This window comes from Rhinopithecus roxellana, chromosome 12 (assembly GCF_007565055.1).
Source record: "Rhinopithecus roxellana isolate Shanxi Qingling chromosome 12, ASM756505v1, whole genome shotgun sequence".
Classification (NCBI taxonomy): domain Eukaryota; kingdom Metazoa; phylum Chordata; class Mammalia; order Primates; family Cercopithecidae; genus Rhinopithecus; species Rhinopithecus roxellana.
Genome location: NC_044560.1, coordinates 119,065,646 through 119,089,860, shown reverse-complemented (window position 1 = coordinate 119,089,860; position 24,215 = coordinate 119,065,646). Strand labels below are relative to the sequence as shown.

Sequence of the window (24,215 nt, the reverse complement as noted above, 5' to 3'; positions counted from 1 at the left end):
GTATTTCTAAAGTCACAGTTCTAACAGTGGGCTTCCCATCTCCCTCTTTCCTCGCTGCAGGAGAGGTAGCAGCTCCCTGGTGCTACAGTTCTTAGTCATCTCTGGAGCACCAGCCTAGAGCCAGATCCTTTAGCCAGGCTGAAAACTCCCTTAACAGTTATCTGTTCCTTAAATAACTAGTATGATGTTTATATTCTGCAGGCGAGTGGTTGCTGATGGACTGGAGATGTGGGGGGCAGTTGTAGGTGAGAAATTTTCCCTATGCCCCTGCATAATGGTTACGGATTTGATTGGATGCAGGTGAAAGATATAATCCAATGCCCATAGACTGCTGGGTGTGACTATAGGTAACGCTACCTTAAGTGGGTACAACCTCAAACCAACTGTGAAGAGATAGAGGCATAAGTACCCAGTGGAAGATCTATCTTCAGACCTGCTTACATTTTATTTTAGCAATATTCTAAAATAGTTCCACGTGCAAAGAATGTTCTTCTTTATATAAATTACTTTTTTGAGACAGGGTCTCGCTGTGTTACCCAGGCTGGAGTGCAGTGGTGTGAGACTCCGTATAAAATAATAATGATGAAAAAAAAAGAGTCTAGGCCAGTATGGTGGCTCATGCCTGTAATCCCAGCACTTTGGGAGGCCAAGGCAGGAGGATCACAGCTCACTGCAGCCTCATCCTTCTGGGCTAAAGTGATCCTCCTGCCTCAGCTTCCAGTGTAGCTCAGACTGCAGCATGTGACACCAAAACACTCCAGGAAACATGGGGGAATTTGCTTAAAAATTTGGACTGGGGGGCCAGGCACGGTGGTTCACACCTGTAATCCTAGCACTTTGGGAGGCCAAGGCGGGCGGATCACCTGAGGTCAGCAGTTCAAGACCAGCCTGGCCGACATGACAAAATCCCGTCTCTACTAAAAATATAAAAACTAGCTGGGCGTGGTGGCGGGCAGCGCCTATAATCCCAGCTACTCCGGAGGCTGAGGCAGGAGAACCACTTGAACCTGGGGGGCTCAGTGAGGTTGCAGTGAGCCAAGATCATGCTACTTTACTCCAGGCTGGGTGAAAGAGTGAAACTCCGTCTCAAAGGAAAAAAAAAAAATTGGACTGGGAAGGGTTTTTTCCAAGTAATGTTCCAAATCAAGAAACTGTACAAAAAAGGCTAAGCATCACCAAAAATGGAAACTCTCAAATTATCTTATTTCGAACCAATTATTTTAATTCCTCACTATTAAGGAACTTCCCCCCCAACTACTACCAGAACCAATTCCAATTTCACTGGAATGAGATATTACAGATCCTCAATCTTTTCAACGTCTCATAGTCAAAATCTGGCACTCAAAATTACCATATATACTGGGAGACTGTATGACCAGATAAAGAGAAAAAGGAACAGTAGAAAGAGACCTGTAAATGTTAAAATCTTCAGGCAGATTTTAAAGTAATTTAAAACGCTCAATAAAATAGAAGATGGAATAAATATTGAGAAAAAACAGAAGTGTGTGAAAAGGCAAACTGCATAAATAAAACATGTGAACTAAATTTAAGAAATCAGGCTGGGCGCGGTGGCTCAAGCCTGTAATCCCAGCACTCTGGGAGGCCGAGACGGGTGGATCACAAGGTCAGGAGATGGAGACCATCCTGGCTAACACGGGGAAACCCCGTCTCTACTAAAAAAATACAAAAAACTAGCCGGGCGAGGTGGCGGGCGCCTGTAGTCCCAGCTACTTGGGAGGCTGAGGCAGGAGAATGGCGGGAACCCGGGAGGCGGAGCTTGCAATGAGCTGAGATCCGGCCACTGCACTCCAGCCTGGGCGACAGAGCGAGACTCTGTCTCAAAAAAAAAAAAAAAGAAAAAGAAAAAGAAAAAGAAATCAAGGCCAGGCACGGTGGCTCATGCCTGTAATCCCAATACTTTGGGAGGCTGAGGTGGGCAGATCACCTGAGGTCAGGAGTTCGAGACCAGCCTGGCCAACATGGGGAAACCCTGTCTCTACTAAAACACAAAAAATTAGCTGGGCATGGTGGTGGGTGTCTGTAATCCCAGCTACTCAGGAGGCTGAGGCAGGAGAATTGCTTGAACCTGGGAGGTGGAGGTTGCAGTGAGCCAAGTTCACACCACTACACACCAGCCTGGGCAACAGAGTGATACTCTGTATAAAAAATCATAATCATAATCATAAAGAGTCTAGGCCAGTATGGTGGTTCATGCCTGTAATCCCAGCACTTTGGGAGGCCAAGGCGGGAGGATCACTTGAGCCCAGGAGTTTGAGACCAGCCTGGGCAATATAGTGAGAGTTCATCTCTACAAATTTTTTTATAAAAGTTAGCCAGGTGTGCAATTAGCCAAACATGGTGGCACACGCCTGTAGTCCCAGCTACTTGGGAGGCTGAAGTGGGAGATCATTGGAGCCCAGGAAGTTGAGGTTGCTGGGAGTCGTGATGACGCCACGGCACTCCACCCTGGGTGACAGAGCCAGACCCTATCTCGAACAAACAAGAAAGTCCAGTAGGTGTAACTGGAGTCCCAGAAGAAGAAACAGAAGAATGGAATACACAGACAATGGCTGAAATTGAGAACTGAAGAAAGTTACTGAATCTCAGTTGCAAGAATATTAAAGAATCCCAGTCGGGATGAAAACAAAACCACATCCAGGCACATCACAGTAAAACACTGAACAACGACAAAGAGAAACAATTTAGCAGTCAAGTCAAAAGAGCTATCTCCTGCCATTGATATCACAAATCTGCAAAGTCACGGTTAATACCTCATGCCAGGATAAATATAAATGTGACTCTAAAAGCCACACTGCTTATAGATCACAGCTTCTCTGATGTGAACTTTGGCTAAACGCATGATTACGACAGGCAGCCTCAGTTCACTGTATCCTCTGCCGCAGGTGTTGGTTGCTCTTGCAAATAAGTCAAGTGCATAGTTCCTACGCTACAACTTCACCTCAGAGAGTTTCTGGCTTGGCTGCAAGTTCTCAACTTAGGGTAAAACATCACTGGTGACCCAGATAAAGATACAATACAGGTCAGGACACAATAGCCACTGACATTTTACCCACATATAACCACCAGGTCTAAGAGACCATTTCCTGCCTATAAGGACAGTATTTTCAGGCTGGGTGTGGTGGATCATGCCTGTAATCTCAGCACTTTGGGAGGCCAAGGTGGGTGGATCACCTGAGGTCGGGAGTTCAAGACCAGCCTGGCTAACATGGTGAAACCCCATCTCTACTAAAAATACAAAAATTAGCCAGGCATGGTGGCAGGTGCCTATAATCCCAGCCACTCAGGAGGCTGAGGCAGGAGAATCGGTTGAACCTGGGGGGTGGAGGTTGCCGTTGCAGTGAGCCAAGATCGCACCACTGCACTGCACTGCACTCTAGTCTGAGCAACAAAGTGAGACTCCGTCTACAAAAACAAAAACAAACAAAAAAGAAAATCCGACTAATATTTTCCCATAGCACACTCTGCCTGTTGTAGACAGGCAGAGACCACTTACCAAAATTAGGACACAGTCATTATAAGAAGCCTTGCCAGGCCGGGCGCGGTGGCTCAAGCCTGTAATCCCAGCACTTTGGGAGGCCGAGACGGGTGGATCACGAGGTCAGGAGTTCGAGACCATCCTGGCTAACACGGTGAAACCCCGTCTCTACTAAAAAATACAAAAAACTAGCCAGGCGAGGTGGCGGGCACCTGTAGTCCCAGCTACTCGGGAGGCTGAGGCAGGAGAATGGCGGGAACCCGGGAGGCGGAGCTTGCAGTGAGCTGAGATCCGGCCACTGCACTCCAGCCCTGGCGACAGAGCGAGACTCCGTCTCAAAAAAAAAAAAAAAGGCCTTGCCCCCTTCCCAGACTCCCTCACCTGTTCTCTCCCTCATGACCTTCATGCAGAGATCCTTTCTATCCATCTTTTGAAAGATTCTTAAGGTTATGTTCCAAGCTTGTTGTTCTTCATAGTGCTTGATCAAGAGGTTTGCAAGTTCTTCCCGGGATGCTTTTTTGACCTCAGTCCAGGGAATCCGCTTGAGTTCAAGATGCAAAGTCATTTGCTTGAGGTGTTCCTTAAATTTCCTGAACTCCTCCTTTTTGAGCTCCTCTAGATACCACATAAGACCAAAATCAGAGAAGAAAGAGGCTGCCATCTTGTCCGGAGCAGCGATACCAATCCTCAAAGGGACAGTGACCAGGAACAATAAATAAATAAAACCTGTGGAAAATTCAGGATAGTGCCAAATTATTAAAAATAAATGGATCAAGATCACCGCTTTCTTATCTAGTATCTTGCTAGTATTGGGGGCATGGTGATGAAGGCAGAACGTTATTAGGTTCATTTCACCTTTTCATTGAAATGGTCATGCAAAGTCTCAATAATAGATGGGGGAATCAGATCCAATAATCTAGAAGATCCGAGAATCCTATAGTCACCTGACATAGCCTCAATATCCAGGCAAATATAGACTTTACATTTTTAGAAATCACACTGTAACTACAGGAATTACACTGTAGCCACGGGAATTACACCGTAGCTACGGGAATTACATTTTTACTTTTAAATATAGAAATTACACTGTAAATAGGGAAATTACATTTTTACATTTTAATATAGAAATTACATTGTAAATATAGAAATTACATTTTTCTCAGTAAACAATAGAGAAGGCATGCCCCACAAATGTAGCCAACTGATTTTGACAAAGGCACAACGAAGGAGGGAAGGAGGATTGTCTCTTCTGTAAACAGTGCTGGAACAACTAGAACTCCCTCCCTAGCTCTCTTTCTCCCCATCTCTTCCTCTGACTCTATTACGTGGGGACACAGAAGGCAGCCGTGTACAGTCCAGAAAGAGTCTTCATCAGGAGCGGACTCTGCTGGACCTTGATTTGAACTTCCAGCCTCCAGAACTAGAGGAAGTACATTTCTGTTGGTCATCCATCCAGTCTGCAGTATTTTGTAGTGAACTAGAGAAATGATCCCTGGAAGTACAGTCTTATCTATGGTACTTTGTTATGGTCACACTCATGCAGAGGCCTGGAAGTACAACAGATACCCTAGTGGCGATCGATACACCCAGTGTCCAGATCACATCTTGGTTTCTAAGACCGCTTCCTAACAACAGAAACCCAGCGCAGGCTGAAAGAGCCTCCAATAGCTAAAACTGTAACAACCTGAGCAAGAAGAATTCCAAGTAGCTTAGCTGGATGGATTCTTCCCCTTTAAGGAGGTGCGGTATAACTCCCCACCTCTTAAGTGTGGTGTATTTGTCTGCTCTCACGCTGCTGATAAAGACATAACCCAAGACTGGGTAATTTATATAAAGAAAAAAGTAGTTTAATGGACCCACAGTTCCATGTGGCTGGGGAGGCCTCACAATCATGGCGGAAGGCAAAAGGCACATCTTACATGGCGGCAGACAAGAGAGAGGACCAAAAGACAGGGGTTTCCCCTTATAAAACCATCAGGTCTCATGAGACGTATTCACTACTGTGAGAATGGTATGGGGGAAACCACCATGATTCAATGATCTCCCACTTGGTCCCTCCCACAGCACGTGGGAATTATGGGAGCTACAATTCAAGATGAGATTTGGGTGGGGACACAACCAAACCATATCATGTGGGTTGTACATAGAGACTTTTTAAACAATATAGTATAGCCGGGCGCAGTGGCTTACTCCTGTAATCCTAGCACTTTGGGAGGCCGAGGCAGGTGGATCTCGAGGTCAGGAGATTGAGACCATCTTGGCCAACATGGCAAAACCCCATCTCTACCAAAATAGAAAAAATTAGTCGGGTGTGGTGGTGTGCACCTGTAGCCCCAGCTACTCAGGAGGCTGAGGAGGGAGAATGGCGTGAACCAAGGAGGCAGAGCTTGCAGTGAGCCGAGATCACACCACTGCACTCCAGCCTGGGCGACAGAGCAAGACTCCATCTCAAAAAATAAATAAATACATAAATAAATAAAAAATCAACATATTATCTTATGGATATTTATACAAACAATAGCACATTCTTTTCAAGCATACGTGGAACATTCATGATAATCAATTGAGCTCTGAGCTGTAAAGCAAATCATAATTCAAAAAGAAAAAGCCAACAGTAGCGAGGTCATTTTTGTCTTAAAGGCAATGAAATTAGAGATCAGTAGTAAAGTCAATAAAAGGCGTAAGTTATACAGTGGAAAATAAAAATAAAACTGTTTTATTCATGGGTGGCCATGAGGCAGAATGTTGCCCCGAATAAACTAGGCAATTTGGAGAAAATCTTTAAAAAACAATTTAATAGCATCTAAGATCCAGAAATTAGAGAAAAGTAGCCGGGCACCTGTAGTCCCAGCTACTTGGGAGGCTGAGGCCCAAGAATCGCTTGAACCTGAGAGGTGGAGGTTGCAGTGAGCTGAGATCACGCCACTGCACTCCAGCCTAGATGATAGAACGAGACTGTCTCAAAGAAACAAACAAAAAAAAAAACAAACAAAAATTAGGGAAAATGATTAAGCAGTATTCAGAATGAGAATACGATGATGGAAAGGTGACCTTCATGGCTTCTCCTCTGGGTGCTTTTGCCAATAGTTTTTTAAAGCCTACTTTTAGTAAAAATCTTAATTATAGGAACACGTATCTGAGTCCTGAGGCCACCACTGAGCAAGGCCTAAGGCAATGCTTCTCCAAACAACATCAGCACCAACTGGCAACTTGCTTTGGAAATCCCCAGTTCCTTCCCTAGACATACTAAATGCTGAGGGTAGGGCAGAGCCATTTGTTACACCCTCAGTTGATTCTCACACATGCCCAAGTTTGAAAACCACTGACTTAAAGAATGACGTTGGGCAAGAACATTGCTAGTGCTTTGTTCTGAAACCGTCTTGGAGAAGCAGGCAACTAGAGCTGGACTTTTCTTGATGTGCAGACAGTGTCAAGATCAGAGTTTAGCCTCTTGCCACAGGCTGAAATATTGATACCTCCTGCTCTGGGAAGAGATCCTCTGAAAGTGAAGGGAAAGACTGCATTCAGATTTCCTACAGATCGCACTTTCAATATTCCCCCAAACACACACACGTGCACACATGCGTGCACACACACACTCCTCTACCACCACCACAACAAAAATCCCCAGGGAATATTTTCTGCATCCAATGTGTGTCCCCCTGCAAAAGTTACATGCTGAAGTATGAAGTTTTTGAAAATAGCATCCTTGTAGATACAATGAGCCACACTGGAGGTTATCAAGTGCAACTGAACTCTGGGCTTGTTTGGAAACAGCATCCTTGTAGATGTAATTAGCTGTCCTGGAACATGTAAGATGAAGTCATACTAAAGCAGGGTGGGCCCCCAATCCAATATGATTGGTGACCTCATTGAAAGGGGATAATCTGGCCGGGCGCAGTGGCTCACACCTGTAACCCCAGCACTTTGGGAGGCCGAGGTGGGCGAATCACCTGAAGTCAGGAATTCGAGACCAGCCTGGCCAACATGGTGAAATCCTGTCTCTACTACAAATACAAAAAGTAGCCGAGTGGTGGTAAACACCTGTAATCCCAGTTACTCGGGAGGGCAAAGCAGGAGAATCACTTGAACCCGGGAGGTGGAGCTTGCGGTGAGCCGAGATCATGCCACTGCACTCCAGTCTGGGCAATAAAGTGAGACTCCATCTCAAAAAATAAAAAAGGGGAAAATCTAGACACATATGAATAGAGGGAAGAGGATATCATGCCACAGGGAAAATGCCACTTACTAACCAAAGCACACCTAAAGCAAGTGGAAGTTAATAGAGAAGACGAAACTGATTCTCTCTCAGTCTTCAGAAGGAGTTACACCACCACCATCTTGATTGTGGACTTATTCGCCTTCAGAACTGGGAGACAGTAAGTTTCTGTTGCACAAGCTGTTTTGTGGTACACTGTTACGGCAGTCCCAGGAAACTAATACAATGTGTTAGTATCAGATTTGACAGAGATAATTAGTGGTCTAGAAGACAAGTAAAGAGAAGTCATCCAAGGAGAATTAGAGAAAAAAGACTAAAATCATAAAAGACGACAAGAGACTGAGGATGAAAAGGGCTAACACTTGTTACTGGCTCCCCAAAAGGAGTGAAGAGACTGTGGACCAGATGTAGTATGTTCTATTAGGTTGATGCAAAAGTAATTGTGGTTTTTGCCATGAAAAATAATGCAAAAACTGCAATTACTTTTGCACCAACCTAATGTAAGATTGCTACTAGGATGCTTCTTTTTATAACTTTTTTTCAACTGAGAGTTTCACTCTTGTTGCCCAGGCTGGAATGCAGTGGCACAATCTAAGCTCACTGCAACCTCCACCTCCCAGGTTCAAGTGATTCTCCTGCCTCAGCCTCCCAAGTAGCTGGAATCACAGGTGCCCACCACCACGCCCGGCTTATTTTTTTGTAATTTTAGTAGAGACGGGGTTTCACCATGTTGGCCAGGCTGGTCTCGAACGTCTGACCTCAGGTGATCCACCCGCCTCTGCCTCCCAAAGTGCTGGGATTACAGGCATGAGCTACTGTGCCTGACCTGGATGTTTCTATTAACCAATTTAAAAAAATCAATCTACTAATTAAGAAGCCCAATAAAGTCCAAGAGTATCAATAACAAACCCATACCTAGACACATTACAGGGAAACTTAATGACATTAAAACATAAAGGTATTAGACAAAAGGGAAAATTTTGAAAGCATTCCAGAGTGAGGTTAAGGCAAGGGGAGGGCAATAATTTGTTCGAAAGGTTGTGCCATTATGTTGACAGCTGACCTATCAAATACTACAGAAAGAAGAAACTAAAGCAGCAAACCATGGAAGGTGCCCAAAACAAATAGCTGCCGACTCAAGTCTAACCAGAATAAAATAATCTTTAAGAAATAAGACCAGGCGCAGTGGCTCACGCCTGTAATCCCAGCACTTTGGGAGGCTGAGGCGGGTGGATCATGAGGTCAGGAGATTGAGACCATCCTGGCTAACACAGTGAAACCTCGTCTCTACTAAAAATCTAAAAAATTAGCCAGGCGTGGTGACGGGTGCCTGTAGTCCCAGCTACTCGGGAGGCTGAGGTAGGAGAATCACTTGAACCCGGGAGGCGGAGGTTGCAGTGAGCCGAGATCACACCACTGCACTCCAACCTGGGCAACAGAGTGAGACTTCGTCTCAAAAATAAAGTAAGTAAAAATAGGTATTTGCATATAAATGACAAATTTTCTAACAGAGGACTTACACTCTAGGAAATTCTGAAAATTGACCACTGGAGAAAAGGAAAATTATTCCAGGTGAAAATTAAGAGATGCCACAGTGAATTAGAAGAAAAGTTGTTTTATGGAGTCAGTCTTGTGAGACAGAAAATAGAATTAAAATTTATCACAGCTGGAACGTAAATAAAATGAAAAAAAAAGATAAAAAGGACATCAAGAGATCTAATGTTCTTCTCCAGGAAGATGACAGAAGTAAAACTTTGATATGAAATTCTGATACACCCACTGATAGAATTCTGATAGAACCATAAAAAAGTATGCCTGCCAAAGTAGATAAAGAGGAAAAATGTCAAACTAATCCAAAAAATAACAAAGACAGAAATAAGAACCTAGAACATATAGGGTAAATAAAAAAGGGATGGTCAATTTAAACTCTTACTAGTAATTACACAAAATAATTGCCTCAATGGTACAGAGGCAAAGCTGGTAAGAGTAAATACAAAAACCAAATAATTGCTCTTTAAAGAGGTAACTAAGAACAAAAAAACAAAAGTTGAAAGACTAAACAACAAGCAAATTTGAACCTAAAAAAATCTGGCATAACTCACCCCAGTTAGAACTGCTACTACTAAAATAATAATAACAAATGTTGGCAAGGATGCAGAGAAAAGGCAACTCTTACATTCCACTGGTAGGAATGTAAATTAGCAGAACCACTATGGAAAACGGTATGGAAATTTCTCAAAAAATTAAGAATAGAACTACCATATAACCCAGTAATTCCACTGCTGGGTATATATATCTTTAAAAAGGGAAATTCAGATGTCAAAGAGATATCTGTACTCCCATGTCTATTGCAGCACTTTTTTTTTTTTTGAGATGGAGTCTCGCTCTGTCACCCAGGCTGGAGTGCAGTGGCTCGATCTCGGCTCACTGCAAGCTCCACCTCCCGGGTTCACGCCATTCTCCTGCCTCAGCCTCCCAAGTAGCTGAGACTACAGACGCCCGCCACCAAACCCAGCTATTTTTTTTTCTTTTTTTTTTAATTTTAGTAGAGACGGGGTTTCACCGTGTTAGCCAGGATGATCTCTATCTCCTGACCTGGTGATCCACCCACCTCGGCCTCCCAAAGTGCTGGGATTACAGGCATGAGCCACCGTGCCCGGGCTGCAGCACTATCACTAATAACCAAGATATAGAAGCAGCCTAAGTGCCCGTCAATAAATGAATGCATAAAGAAAATGTGGTATATAGACTCAATGGAATACTAGCCATAAAAAATAATGAAATCTTGCCATTTGTGGCAACCTGGATGAACGTGGAGGACATGAGGTAAAATAAGGCAGGCACAGAAAGAAAACTACCATATGATCTCATTTATGTGGGGCATCTAAAAAGAACTTCTAGAAGTAGAGAGTAGAATAGCGGTTACTAGAGGCTGGGGAAGGGATGGGAGAGTAGGGGAGACCAGGAGCGACTGGTCAACAGGCACACTGACGGTTAGAAAGAGCAGGTCCTAGCGTTCTCTTACACATCAGGGTAACTAAAGCAAGTAACAGTGTGGTGGATATTTCAAGATAGCTAGAAGATTTTGAGTATCACCACAAAGAAATGATAAATGTCTCAAGAAACAGATATAATCATTATACAATAGATACATACGTCAAAATTGATCATTATACAATGGATACATGTGTCAAAATATCACACCGTACCCCATAAATATGTACAATTATGTGTCAATTTAAAAATTTTTTAAATGGGAAATCTGAACAAAATAGCATGTCATGCATGCATAAGGTATTATAACCAACCTTACTCACCAAGCTCTATCCATTCCATTTATTGCATGACTTGAATTAGAGGCAAAAAATATTAAATTATTCCAGGTTTTAAAAAAAAAAATCTGTTTTAACAATATTAATATGAGAAGAGCAGACCCCAAACCAAAACATTAGTGATAAATCTAGATGCTGCATAACCACAGGGCTCAAATTACCAGGAAGAGAGAACAATTACAACCATACATGCAACAATAACATGGCCTTAAAATATACCAATGGTCAGCGGGGCATGGTGGTGGCTCACGCCTATAATCCCAGCTCTTTGGGAGGCCAAGGTGGGCGGATCATTGAAGTCAGGAGATCTAGACCAGCCTGGCTAACACAGTGAAACCTCGTCGCTATGAAAAATACCAAAAAAAATTAAAAATAAAAAATAAATTAGTCAGGCGTGGTGGCAGACACCTGTAACCCCAGCTACTGGGGAGGCTGAGGCAGGAGAATGGTGTGAACCTGGGAGGCGGAGGCTGCAGTGAGCCAAGATCGCACCACTGCACTCCAGCCCGGAACAGAGCAAGACTCCATCTCAAAATAAATATATATATATACACACACACACACGCTTATATGTATGCATATATGTATGTATATGTGGGTATGTGTATGTGCATATGTGTGTATATGTGTGTATATGTGTATGTACATGTGTATGTATGTATATATGAGTATATGTATGTGTGTATGTGTATATGTGTATATGTCTACACACACACACACACCCCCCAACCATCAGCACCATAAGAAGAATTAGGCAAGTCCCTAATCATGGATATTTTATAAATTTGTTCTCATAATTAAATAAACAAGTTAAAAAGAAAATAAAAGGTTTAAAGACAATGGATAAATTTTACCTTGTGGACATAGACCTTTTCATCCAATGAATGGAAAAAATACATTAAGACAGATGAATCATCTACCAATGTCAGCCATATGCTGATCCTCAAGGCAAGCTTCAACATATTTCAAGTAAGTTACACAGAATATTCTGGATCACAGTTTATGTCAGAAATTGACAATGAAAAGAAGGACATTCCAAAATTAAGAAACATACTTCTAAGTAACCTATGAATAAAGAGAAAATATCGAATATAAGGTTTTGAACTAAATATTTAATGCTACATATAAAGTGAGTGAAATGCAGCTAAATCAGGACCTAGAAAAATGTGCTACTTCAAAGGTATAAGGAAGGTTGTAAATTCATAAGCTAATTATACATTGAGCTAAAAAGCAAAACACAGCAAAAGAAAGTAGAAAAAAATCAATGAAATAAAAATTAAAATACAAGACTCGGTCAAAAGTAGATTCTTTGACAATACAAACTGGGTAAGCCCCAACAAGTCTGATGAAGAAGACATGAGCGACAAATACCAGGAACAGAAGAGGAGACACCACTGTGTATCCTACAGATATCAAAAATAGAGCCTATTACCATTTTTATGCCAATAAAACTGATAATTTTTTTCAAATATATAAATTCTTAGAAAATGACAACTTTCATCTGTTTTTTGTGTGTGAAGTTGTGAAAGCTTCGAGGTGGCGGGTGCCTGTAGTCCCAGCTACTCGGGAGGCTGAGGCAGGAGAATGGTGTGAACCCGGGAGGCGGAGCTTGCAGTGAGCTGAGATCCGGCCATTGCACTCCAGCCTGGGCGACAGAGTGAGACTCCATTTCAAAAACAACAACAACAAAAACCATGTGAAATCCTTTCCCCAGAGAAGACTTCAGGCTCAAACGTCTTCATCAGCAAATTATTTCAAAATTTAAATAAAAATTATTTTTTTCCAGAATCTAAGAGAGAGAGCACGGTGTGGGTATGGGAGAGAGCATAAGCACGTGTATGTGTGGGAACGTGAGACAGAACGCAACAGTCTCAAACTGAGGCATAGGTGGGATAATGAAAACAAGTTTACATCATCCTCAGCAAACACAGGAACAGAAAACCAAACACCACATGTTCTCACACATAAGTGGGAGTTGAACAATGAGAACACAAACGGACACAGGGAGGCGAACATCACACACCGGGGCCTGTGGCAGGGGCAGGAAAGGGGAGGGAGAGCATTAGGACAACCACCTAATGCATGTAGGGCTTAAAACCTAGATGATGAGTTGATAGGTGCAGCAAACCACCATGCCACATGTATCCCTATGTCACAAACAGGCACATTCAGCACATGTATCCCAGAACTTAAAACAAAACACAACAGGCTTAGTGTAAGAATTTGCATGTTAAGTCCACTTGTGAAAACAAATGCAAAAATTTTAAAAAGTCCATTAAGTGTAAGATCTGTACATTAGATAATGTACTATTCATTTCCTGTTTTATATAGTGTGGTTATCAAAAGAGCTTACTTTTATTTTTACTTTTAGAACATAAACCCTGAAGCATTTAGGGTAAAGTACTAGGTGTAAATTTGTACAATGTGTACACATCTTGAACGGATCAGGAAAAACACGTAAGTGTAGAGAGACACTGAATAAGGTAAACCTTTAACATCTGGTGAGCCTAAGTAAAGGATATATTCTCGAAGCTGTTCTCTAAGGGTAAAATCACCCCACTTTTTTTTAATAGTGTACTAGTTTCCTTGGGCTGGCATGACAACGTACCACAAACTAGGTAACTTCAAACAGAAACCTACTGCCTCATGGTTCTGAAGCCTAGATGTCCAAAATCAAAGTGTTGGCAGGGCAGTGCTCTCTCTCTGAAACCCAGGGGAGCCCTTCCTTGCCTCTTACAGCTTCTGTGGTTTGCTGGCAATCTGTGTCATTCTTTGGTTTGCAGCTATGTAATTCCATTCTGACTGTCACATACCATTCTGCTTGTCTCTATCTTCATGTGGCCATTTTCTCTAAGACAGAGTATCACTCCTGTTTCCCAGGCTGGAGTGCGATGGCGCAATCTTGGCTCACTGCAACCTCCACCTCCCAGGTTCAAGCAATCCTCCTGCCTCAGCCTCCCGAGTAGCTGAGATTACAGGGTTGTGCCACCACACTTGGCTAATTTTTTGTATTTCACCATGTTGGTCAGGCTGGTCTTGAACCTCCAACCTCAGGTGATCCACCCGCCTCGGCCTCCCAAAGTGTTGGGATTACAGGCGTGAGCCACTGCGCCCAGCTTTGTGGCCATTTTTCCTTTTATTTTGGAGACAGAGTCTCGCTCTGTCACCCAGGCTAGAGTGCAATGATGTAATCTCGACTCACTGCAACCTCCGCCTCCTGGGTCAAGCGATTCTCCTGCCTCAGCCTCGTGAGTAGCTGGCATTACAGGCACCTGCCACCACGCCCAGCTGATTTTTGTATTTTCAGTAAAGACAGGGTTTCACCATGTTGACCAGGCTGGTCTTGAACTCCTGACCTCACGTGATCCACCCACCTCAGCCTCCCGAAGTGCTGGGGTTACAGGCGTGAGCCACCACACCCAGCTGCATGTGGCCATTTTCACAAGGACACCTGTCATTAAGTTAGGGGGCCTATCCACTCCAGTATGACCTCATCTTAATAACATCTGCAACAACCTTATTTTGTCACCCTATGAAGGCGTTAGGACTTTAGTTTTTGTTTTTGATTTTGTGTGTGTGTTTTCAGGGTTGGGACACAATTCAACCCTTAACAGTAAAAACCAACTTTTATTGATATAGAAAGATAGATACTCTTTCTATACACGTTTATTTCATAGTCTAAACAAATGGCATCCTTGGAGAAGGGGGATGAAAAGAGGTTGGCTAATGGATACCAAATTACACCTGGGGATAGGAATGGGCGCTGGTGTTCTGTAGCACGGTAGGTTGCATACAGTTAATGATATCTTGTGCCTTTTCAAGGGTTTTTCTAACTTTTATTTTAGGTTCAGGGGTACATGTACACCGGTTACATAGGTAAACTCGTATCACAGGGGTTTGGTGTACAGATTTTTTTCGTCTCCCAGGTACTAAGAATAGGACCCCACAGCTATGTTTTTCTGACCCTCTCCCTCCTCCCACCTGAGGTTTCTGAACGTTTCCAACACAAAGAAACGATACATGAGGAGATGGATATGCTAATTACCCTGATTTAATGATACGTATACATGTACCAACACATCACTCTGCATCTCATAAATATACACAATTAGTGTGAGTCAACTAAAAGTGTGATTTCCTTTTTAAATCACATCCTGGAATTACAGTATCAAAGATGTTGCTGCCCTAGGTCAGACAGCAAGCTCACAAGAGCAGAGTGGACTTGGGTCTCACCGTTCATGGGCAGGGCCCCCCTTACCTCATCCCCGTCTATGTCCTCCAGCTTCTCCTACATGTTTGTGTCAACAGAGATGAAGAATCTAATAAGAACATTCCCACTCTCGAAGCTCCAAGGTCTCCCTTCGTGACGAGTCTCCCCCACCTCCACTCCCCGTTCTTCTCCCAGGTCTCAGGCTCCACTGGGAGGCACCTTATAAATACAGGGCGTTCATCTACCCCACTAACCGCAGAGAAGGAAAATGCTGGGTAAACAGGATGGAGAGGCCTGGCTGTGCTCAGTCAGGATCAAGACAGGAGACAGGGGAAAAAGGAGAAAGAAAAGGAAGACCCAAAGTAACCAAGGAAAATAGGAGAAGCACAGCCCAGCACGACGCGCTGACTCACCGCTCCACGCCTTCCTGGTCTTAATGATTGGCGGCTGGAAGCGGGAGGAAAAGAGCGCTGGTGCCATTTGATTGGCCAATGAATTGCTCCCTTCCCATTGGCTCAGGAGGGCTTTTGATGAACAGATCCAGAAAAGACGTGAAGCGAAACTCCCACCGCCCCTTGAGGGCCTGTTCCAGACCTTGGCTCCTGGTGTCCTCTAGAGCGGGGGATGTTTCAGGCTGAGGTTCCTATTTAGGATTCCCAGGGCTCCCGACTGCAGATATGCTCCACCAATCTCTCCAAAATGGTTCATTTGGAGAGTTGAGGTGACTCGGTTCATAATTTAAATGCTTAATTCCTTCCTACATCCTAAACTCCTTGAAGGATGTCCATGTGGCACAACATCTTTCTGCCGTAACTAAACCTATCGTGCAAGAAGAAATTATTATTATTATTATTATTATTAGATACGGTCTCACTCTGTGGCCCAGGCTGGAGTGCAGTGGTGTGATCTTGGCTCACTGCAACCCCCACCTCCCGGGTTCAAGAGATTCTCCTGCCTCAGCCTGCTGAGTAGCTGGGATTACAGGCACCCACCACCATGCCTGGCTAATTTTTGTATTTTTAGTAGATACAGGGTTTCACCATGTTGGCCAGGCTGGTCTCGAACTCTTGACCTCAAGTGATCTGCCCACTTTGGCCTCCCAGAGTGCTGGGATTACAGGTGTGAGCCACTGTGCCTGGCCTGCAAGAAGAACTTAATGGATATCGGCTACTCTCTTTCTGCATAGGCAGAACAGGTGCTAAGTTTTTTAGACACGAGGTTAACATTTCATCCTTGGGCATGGTTTTCCTTCTATTCCAGCTTCCCTACAATCATTACAGTCATCTGAGTTCGTGCCAAACCTCAGTGTCCTAGGAGCTATCCTTTTACAACCACAAGTTTACTTCCTCCTTGTAAGAATCCTGAGTTCAGTGTTATGATGATCGTGATGACCCTGGTTTTGAAATATACACATCAAGGAGTGTAGAAAAACGTAATGAAAACTTTAAGGAATTACCGTAATCATAACACAAGTCTTCGTGATCCAGAATCTAGATTGAGAAGTGGACATGATGGGGACCTTTGCAGACTCCTGTAGCCGTAACAGCATACCCGTTCCACCCTCGGGCGTTGCCACCAAAGTGAATTTCCAGTTGTGAAGTGAACTTCATTCCCTTCGATTTTCTTTTTATTTTTCCCAGTGATATACGTTCCCCTAAGAGATATGTTTTGTTTTCCTCATCTTCAAATTATGATGTATCATTCTGTGACTTGATTCTTTTGACTATGTTTTTGAGATTAATCAATGGTAATTTGTTTTAGCTGCGGTTCGTTTCTAGGTCTTGCCTCACAGTATTTAAATGTATGAATCGGTCACCATTTAATGACCCATTCTGTCACTGATAGATGTTTGGGTTATTTCTCAGTTTTTGCCAATATGAGCAAGGCTGTTTTGAACCTTCTTGCATGCATCCGTGAGCCCACAGGACTCTTGGATTACTTGAGTGGAATGGCTGGGTCCCTGAGCACAGGTGACTTCAGTTGCCTCTTCACAAGTGGTTTCACCAATTATATTAGCATCAGGCCCAGGTGAATATTCCCACAGCTGCACCTCACTGCCTACTCCTGATGTTGTCAACATTTTAAAGTAGTCCCCAAATATTGGTTGGAAAAAGTATTTTGTTGTTTTCATTTGCTTTTATGTGATTAATATACATGGGCATTTTTCTCGTGTTTGTGAGCCATTTGTTGCCTCTTTTGTGAAATACGTTTTCATTGTTTTCCTTATATTTCTATTGGTTGTTTTCTGTTTTCATTTGCATGCAGAAGTGCTTGACATATTCTGAAAGAGTGGTGTGGTCAGTTACGTATTTTCATATATCTCCTCCCAGTTTGTGGTTTGTAGCTTTCTTTACGTAAAAACCATTCACTGAACAGTTTTTATTTTAAATGAAATCAAATTGATCCAAATGTACTTCATGTTTTATAAATGTGAGGGCCTTGTTGACAAAAATCATTCCCTGCTCTAACTCATGATGATATCTAATATTGTCTTTTAAAATAGGATCGAGTTTTGAATTTCACACAGAAATATTAAGTCGCTTGTCATGACTTTTCTCTAAGGTAGGGAGAAGGGATCCATTTTTTTTTTTTTTTTTGCCATTTAAATACAAATGAAATATTTAATGAACGGTTCACCTACTCTACTGCCCAGAAATCTGTTATAAACCATCTTTTCATATTTGCCTACATTTGTTTCTGGGTTCTATGTTTTGTATCACTATTTATTTGTTCATCTATGTGCCAATAAGTCTTTTTTTTTTTTTTTTTTTTTTTTTGAGACAGAGTCTCGCTCTGTCGCCCAGGCTGGAGTGCATGGCATGATCTTGGCTCACTGTAACCTCCATCTCCCGGGCTCAGGTAATCCTCCCACCTCAGCCTCCTGAGTAGCTGGGACTACAGGCACCTGCCACCTCGCCTGGCTAATTTTTTGCATTTTTAGTAGAGATGGGGTTTCATCATGTTAACCAGGATGGTCTCCATCTCCCGACCTCATGATCCGCCCGCCTCGGCCTCCCAAAGTGCTGGGATTACAGGCATAAGCCACCGTGCCTGGCTAACCAATAAGTCTTAATTACCATAGTTTTTAATTAAATCTTTATAGGGTGGATCCAGTTCAATCAACATTCCCACCTCCCACCCACCTGTGTTCTTCAGGCGTCTCTTGGCTTGTACTAGTCCCTTCTATTTTCCACATACATTTCAGAATTATATTTTGATATGAATATTTCTATTGGGATTTTATTGTTTTCCTGAATATAAAGGTCTATTTGGGAGCATATTGACATCTTCTTAATAATAATTCCTGTATAAGAATGTAATGCTATTCTTCATTTATAAGGATCTTGTATATGGCAGTAACATTCTATATCACATTCATTAAGGTTTACAATCTCTTATAAGAATTATTTCTAGTTTATATTTTTCTTGGAACTGCACATGGCATCCTTTAAAATTTTTAATTCCAATTAGTTTTTTTCAGAGAAATACCATCAGATTTGTATGTTGATTTATATTCACCAAATCTGCTTTGAATCCTAACAATTTATCAATAGATTTTTTTTTTTTTTTTTTTTTTTTTTTGAGACGGAGTCTCGCTCTGTCGCCCAGGCTGGAGTGCAGTGGCCGGATCTCAGCTCACTGCAAGCTCCGCCTCCCGGGTTCACGCCATTCTCCTGCCTCAGCCTCCCGAGTAGCTGGGACTACAGGCACCCGCCTCGTCGCCCGGCTAGTTTTTTTTTGTATTTTTAGTAGAGACGGGGTTTCACCGTGTTAGCCAGGATGGTCTCGATCTCCTGACCTCGTGATCTGCCCGTCTCGGCCTCCCAAAGTGCTGGGATTACAGGCTTGAGCCACCGCGCCCAGCCTATCAATAGATTTAAGGGGAGAGAGTTTGCATGGATATTCAAATTATCTCCAGTATGATAATTTCGCCTCTTTCTTTCAGATCCGTTTTCTTGTCCCAGTGAACAGGTGCACTATGTCGAAACAAGAGTGGGGAAGGAGGCCGGGTTGTTTTGCGTCTTATTGTAAAAGATATTCTTTCATCATTTTCCCATCCATTATGAGATTTTTGGTGGCTTTTGCTTCTTTGGAATGCTTTACTGGGTGAAGGAAATGTTTTTATTTCCTAATTTACAAAGACACTATCTAAAAGCATGAAGAGATGTAGACTCTTTTATATTTCCCCTTTCGCACCTATGAAGATGCCCCTGTTTTTCTTTAATCTGTTCAATATGAGGAGCTATATTGATCAGTCATACCCAGAGCATTCTCCCTCCTGACCAAAGCAGATACCTGTACATAGCAGTGAGTTAGCAATCATTAAAGGCCTCCAGGTGATTCCAATAGGCCGCCAAGACGGGCCCCCTGGGTGGAGGATCTAGGAAGTGTCTCTGCAAATTCTATCACCTGTTAAACATCCCTTTGGTTGCATTCATTCCACAAATATTTATGGCCTCCCTCAGATTTGAAAGGATCCTTGCCAGGTGGTGGTGTAGACTAAACAGCGTATTCCCCTCGTGGAGCTTATTGTGTAGATGGTTATCCAAAATGGAGATTATTGGTGGAGAACTTCTTTCCCCCGGCACTGCCTAAATCAATTGTTTTGGAGGTTCTTGGTCAGATGCCCCATGAGCTCCAACATCATAAACGGGGTCTGCACTGTCTTCTAATCAGCAGACCCTGTTTAGTCCTGGGTGGAGAAAGGTAATTGGGGCATCTGGGGCAGAAACACGCAGGTGCAGCAGTATTTCCCCTCCATCGTAAAGGTCATCAAGAACCCACCTTGACCAATCAAGAGAGGAACCAGCTGGCTAATCACAGGGCAGGCACTGCCTTTTTCTTCCCGTTTCCTGGCTTGTTTGCTTTCGACCAGCCAAGGAGACCTGGTGGCAGGGTTGGTGAGTTACCTTTCTGGCCGATTTGTTTCTTTGAATTTTAAGGTCTTTTTTATGACATTATATTGGTTCTTTAGCTTTCTCTTTGGTTAGGAGCTGGAAATAATATGGTGGGGGAATACAATGACTAAAGTTATTAAGGGCAGGCCAAGCTGTTTGACCTTTTTCAAGTTCACATGGGAAAACTTGTGTCATGCTTTTTTTTTTTTTTTGCAAACTTATTTAAGGTGACAGATAAAATTGCATGTATCGTGCGCAGCATGGTGTTTTGAAGTGTATGTGCGCCGTGGGTGGAGTGGTTAAACGTAGCTAACTCATCATCGTAGCCTTATATATAGATGCCATTCTTCCATGTGATGTATAAAGTGTTAGAGACAAAAAGAATGTTTTTATTTTATTTATTATTTTTTATTTACTTTGAGACAGAGTCTCGCTCTGTTGCCCGGGCTGGAGTGCAGTGGCACAATTTCGGCTCACCGCAAGCTCCGCCTCCCGGGTTCATACCATTCTCCTCCTCAGCCTCCCGAGTAGCTGGGACTACAGGTGCCCGCCACCACGCCCAGCTATTTTTTTGTATTTTTAATAAAGACAGGGTTTCAATATGTTAGCCAGGCTGGTTTTGATCTCCTGACCTCGTGATCTGCCCACCTCAGCCTCCCAAAGTGCCAGGATTACAGGTGTGAGCCACCAGGCCTGGCCAAGAATTTTTTTAAATGTAAATTGATACATAATATTTATGGGGTACATGGGATGTTACAGGCATAGTATGTGTAATTATCAAGTCAGGGTATTTAGAATATCCATCACCTCAAGTATTATTTCCATGTGTTGGAAACATTTCAATTTCTCTCTATTCTGAAATAAATAATACATTCTTCACTATAGTCAGCCTTCTCTGTTAACATTAGAACCTTCTATCTGACTGCATGTTTGTGCCTATTAACCAACTTCTTTTGCGTCCTCACATCCTTTCCAGCCTCTGGTAACTATCCACTTTCTACCTTCATGAGGTCAACGTTTTTAGCTTTCACATGAGTGGTAACACACAACATGTATTTTCTGTGCCTGGCTTATTTCACTTAACATCATAATCTCCAGTTCCACCCATGTGGCTGCAAATGGCGGGAGGAAAGGTTACTTTAATCACTCAGGTAGCTTCCCTGCTTTTAAGAATGCTCAACTCTAAGGTATTGATTTGTTAACAGAAAAACCAAACTCGGTAAAATACTTTAAAGAGGTTGATTCTGAGCCAGTGTGAGCGACCGTGGCCCAGGGAAAAACGCGCACACAGGAAGCCTTGAGGAAATGGTCCCCAGGCAGTCAGGTCACAACTATTTGTGTATATTTGGGGGAAGTAGAAGTTACAGGCAACGTCATAAATCAGTAAATGGAGATTGTACATTGGTTTGGCCCGAAAAGGTGGGATGTCTCGAAGTGGGGGCTTACAAGTCATGGGGGGGTTCAGGGATTCTTTCACTGGCAATTGGTTGAAAGAGTTAAGCTTTGTCCAGAGACTTGGAGTCAGTAGAAAGGAATGCTTCAGTTGGGGCAGGGGGTTGGGCTGCTGTCTGTCATGTGATGTGATACCAGAGTCAGGTTGGAACATAAGCCACATTACACTAGGTGTTTTTCTTGTTTTTTTCTTCTTAGCCATTTCATGAGATTTTTTTCACATGAGAAAGACTTAATCCTTGCCTGGCATTGCCTTAGGTCTTGTTTATAATCTGGTATCTTATTGCCACAAAGAATCTATTCTGTCCATCTTCTGCGCTGTATTTTATTTTATTTTATTTTGAGATGGAGTCTCGCTGTGTCACCCAGGCTGGAGTGCAGTGGTGCAATCTCGGCTCACTGCAACCTCTGCCTCCCAGGTTCAAGCGATTCTCCCACCTCAGACTCCCAAATAGCAGGGATGACAGGCACACGCCACCATACCTGGCTAATTTTTGTATTTTTAGTAGAGATGGAGTTTTGCCATATTGGCCAGGCTGGTCTCGAACTCCTGACCTGTTAAAGTGCTGGAATTACAGGTGTGAGCCCCCGCACCTGGCCCTGAGGTCTATTTTAATGTTAATGCCCGTGAGTTGTGCTGGCTATCAAAGGAAAGAGATGGGAGGAGGTTTGACCTCCCTTCCTGCCGTGGTCAATAATTCTGTTTTTCAAGTATCTCTCAGGTCCCCTTGGCCAGGAGGAAGGGGGTCCACTCAGTTGGTTGGGTGGGGGAATGGGGAGGTCTTAACATGTTATTTTTAGTTTACAAATTGATTCTTAACTTCGTGTGCTGAATTTACAGTGGGGACTGAAACAATCTACTGATTCCTGGGCCCAACCTTCAAAGTCTCTAATCAGTGTCTGTATTTCCAGACACTGGGGTTTTTGAGGACTCCCCAGGTGATTCCCTTGTGTCTCAGTGCTTGAGAAGGTCTGGTCAAAGGTGCTTGAAGTGTCCAGCTGTGCGGTGATCAGCTATTCTGATGCAATGCCGACTTGTGGCAGCTTTTGTGCAGGTGTTGAAGCTTACCTCATAGTTCAGTTGGCACCTTATAGCTCAGTCAACAATAAATTCCAGCAATCAACTTAAAAAGCATTGCAGTGTGGTCAGATGAGTGTAGGAAATGTTGGCATAAACAGTGTTTCGCTCTTCGGGAAAAGTAAGTAGTGAAAGCTTTTAACACACACTGATTCAACATTGCTTTTTTTTTTTTTTTTTTTTTTTGGAAGCTATGAAGCCATCACTAGGCATAAAGCTTCTGGAATTTTCCTTGAATTATCCTATGTCATGGTATAAAATTAGAAACACCGGAAGACTGAGACGGGCATGATTAAATATTTCTGGTGCATTATTACCAACCCACTTAAAAATCCTACTTTAAAGAACACAAGTAAAGCTCATACAACAGTGTTTAGGGAAATACGGACTGTTTGCGTCTCAAGGTATCTCCAGTTTCTTAGACAAACATATCACTAGAAGGAAATACAGTTGACTCCTGAACTCAGAAGTGTCTCAGAATAAGTCTCGGTTACAAGGACAGGCCTCAGAGAAAGGCAATGGTGAAATAGAAGTCAAAGGAGGGAAGAATCTGGGGAAGGGTTGGACTTGGTGAGGCTTATTAATCCCTAATCTACTTGTGTTCACTTAGGGGGCAAAAACACCAACACAAGATTTAAAAGAAGAAAACACTTGTGTCACACAAATGTGTTTAACGGATTCACAGTGGACCCGTGAACAACACAGGTTTGAACTGCACGGGTCCATTTATACATGAAGTTTCAAAAATAAATATATTGGAGAATTTTGGGGGAGATGTATGACAACTTGTAGATGAACCAGGCAGCCTAGAAATACTTAAAAAATTAAAGTCAGATATGTCGTGAACGCATACAATACAGATGTTCGTCTACTGATGTGTTAATTGACTTCGTTGATAAGGCTTCTGGTCAATAGTAGCCTATCAGTGTTGGAAGTCAAAAGTTATACCTGGATTTTTGGCTGCCTCGGGGCTGGCACCACTGACTTCTGAGTTCAGGAGTCAACTTTATTTCCCTCTAATATGTTTAAGAAAGTGGAGTTACCTTTAGACTCAAACAGTTCACATTTCTCTAAACACTGTTGTATGAGCTTTTTCTTGTGTTCTTTAAATTATGATTTTTTTTTTTTTCCTGAGACAGAGTCTCTCTGTTGCCCAGGCTGGAATGCAGTGGCACAATCTCGGCTCACTGCAACCTCCACCTCTGGGATTCGAGCGATTCTCCTGCCTCATGCCTCCCAAGTAGTTGGGATGACAGGCACGTGCCACCACGCCCAGCTAATTTTTTGGATTTTTAGTAGAGACAGGGCTTCACTGTGTTAGCCAGGATGGTCTCGATCTCCTGACCTCGTGATCCGCCTGCCTTGGCCTCCCAAAGTGCTGGGATTACAGGCGTGAGCCACCGTGCCTGCCCTAAAGAATGATTTTTAAGTGGGTTGATAATACATAATAGTGCACCAGAAATATTTAATCATGCCCTTGTCAGGCTTCAGGTGTTTTTGATTTTATACTATTATATAGGATAATTTAAA

The 24,215-nt window shown here is 42.9% G+C and overlaps 2 protein-coding genes across 3 annotated transcripts in view; one reads left to right on the top strand and one right to left on the bottom strand.

Annotated features, from left to right (window-relative positions):
* Positions 1–16,088, bottom strand: part of NLRP4 (NLR family pyrin domain containing 4) — a 42,503-nt gene extending 26,415 nt beyond the window's left edge. The window contains 2 exon segments of the mRNA XM_010387056.2: positions 3,878–4,222; positions 15,306–16,088. Coding sequence (XP_010385358.2) covers positions 3,878–4,157 — 280 coding nt within the window. The 5' untranslated portion in view covers positions 4,158–4,222; positions 15,306–16,088.
* A 3,944-nt stretch (positions 16,089–20,032) lies between these two features.
* The window catches only part of NLRP11 (NLR family pyrin domain containing 11), a 44,798-nt gene continuing 40,615 nt past the window's right edge, over positions 20,033–24,215 (top strand). Inside the window, exon 1 of one of the 2 annotated variants that reach the window (XM_010387058.2) lies at positions 20,033–20,158. The gene's annotated coding sequence lies outside the window, so the exon portion shown is untranslated. The remainder of the gene's footprint in view (positions 20,159–24,215) is intronic. The other variant, XM_010387057.2, reaches the window with a different exon arrangement.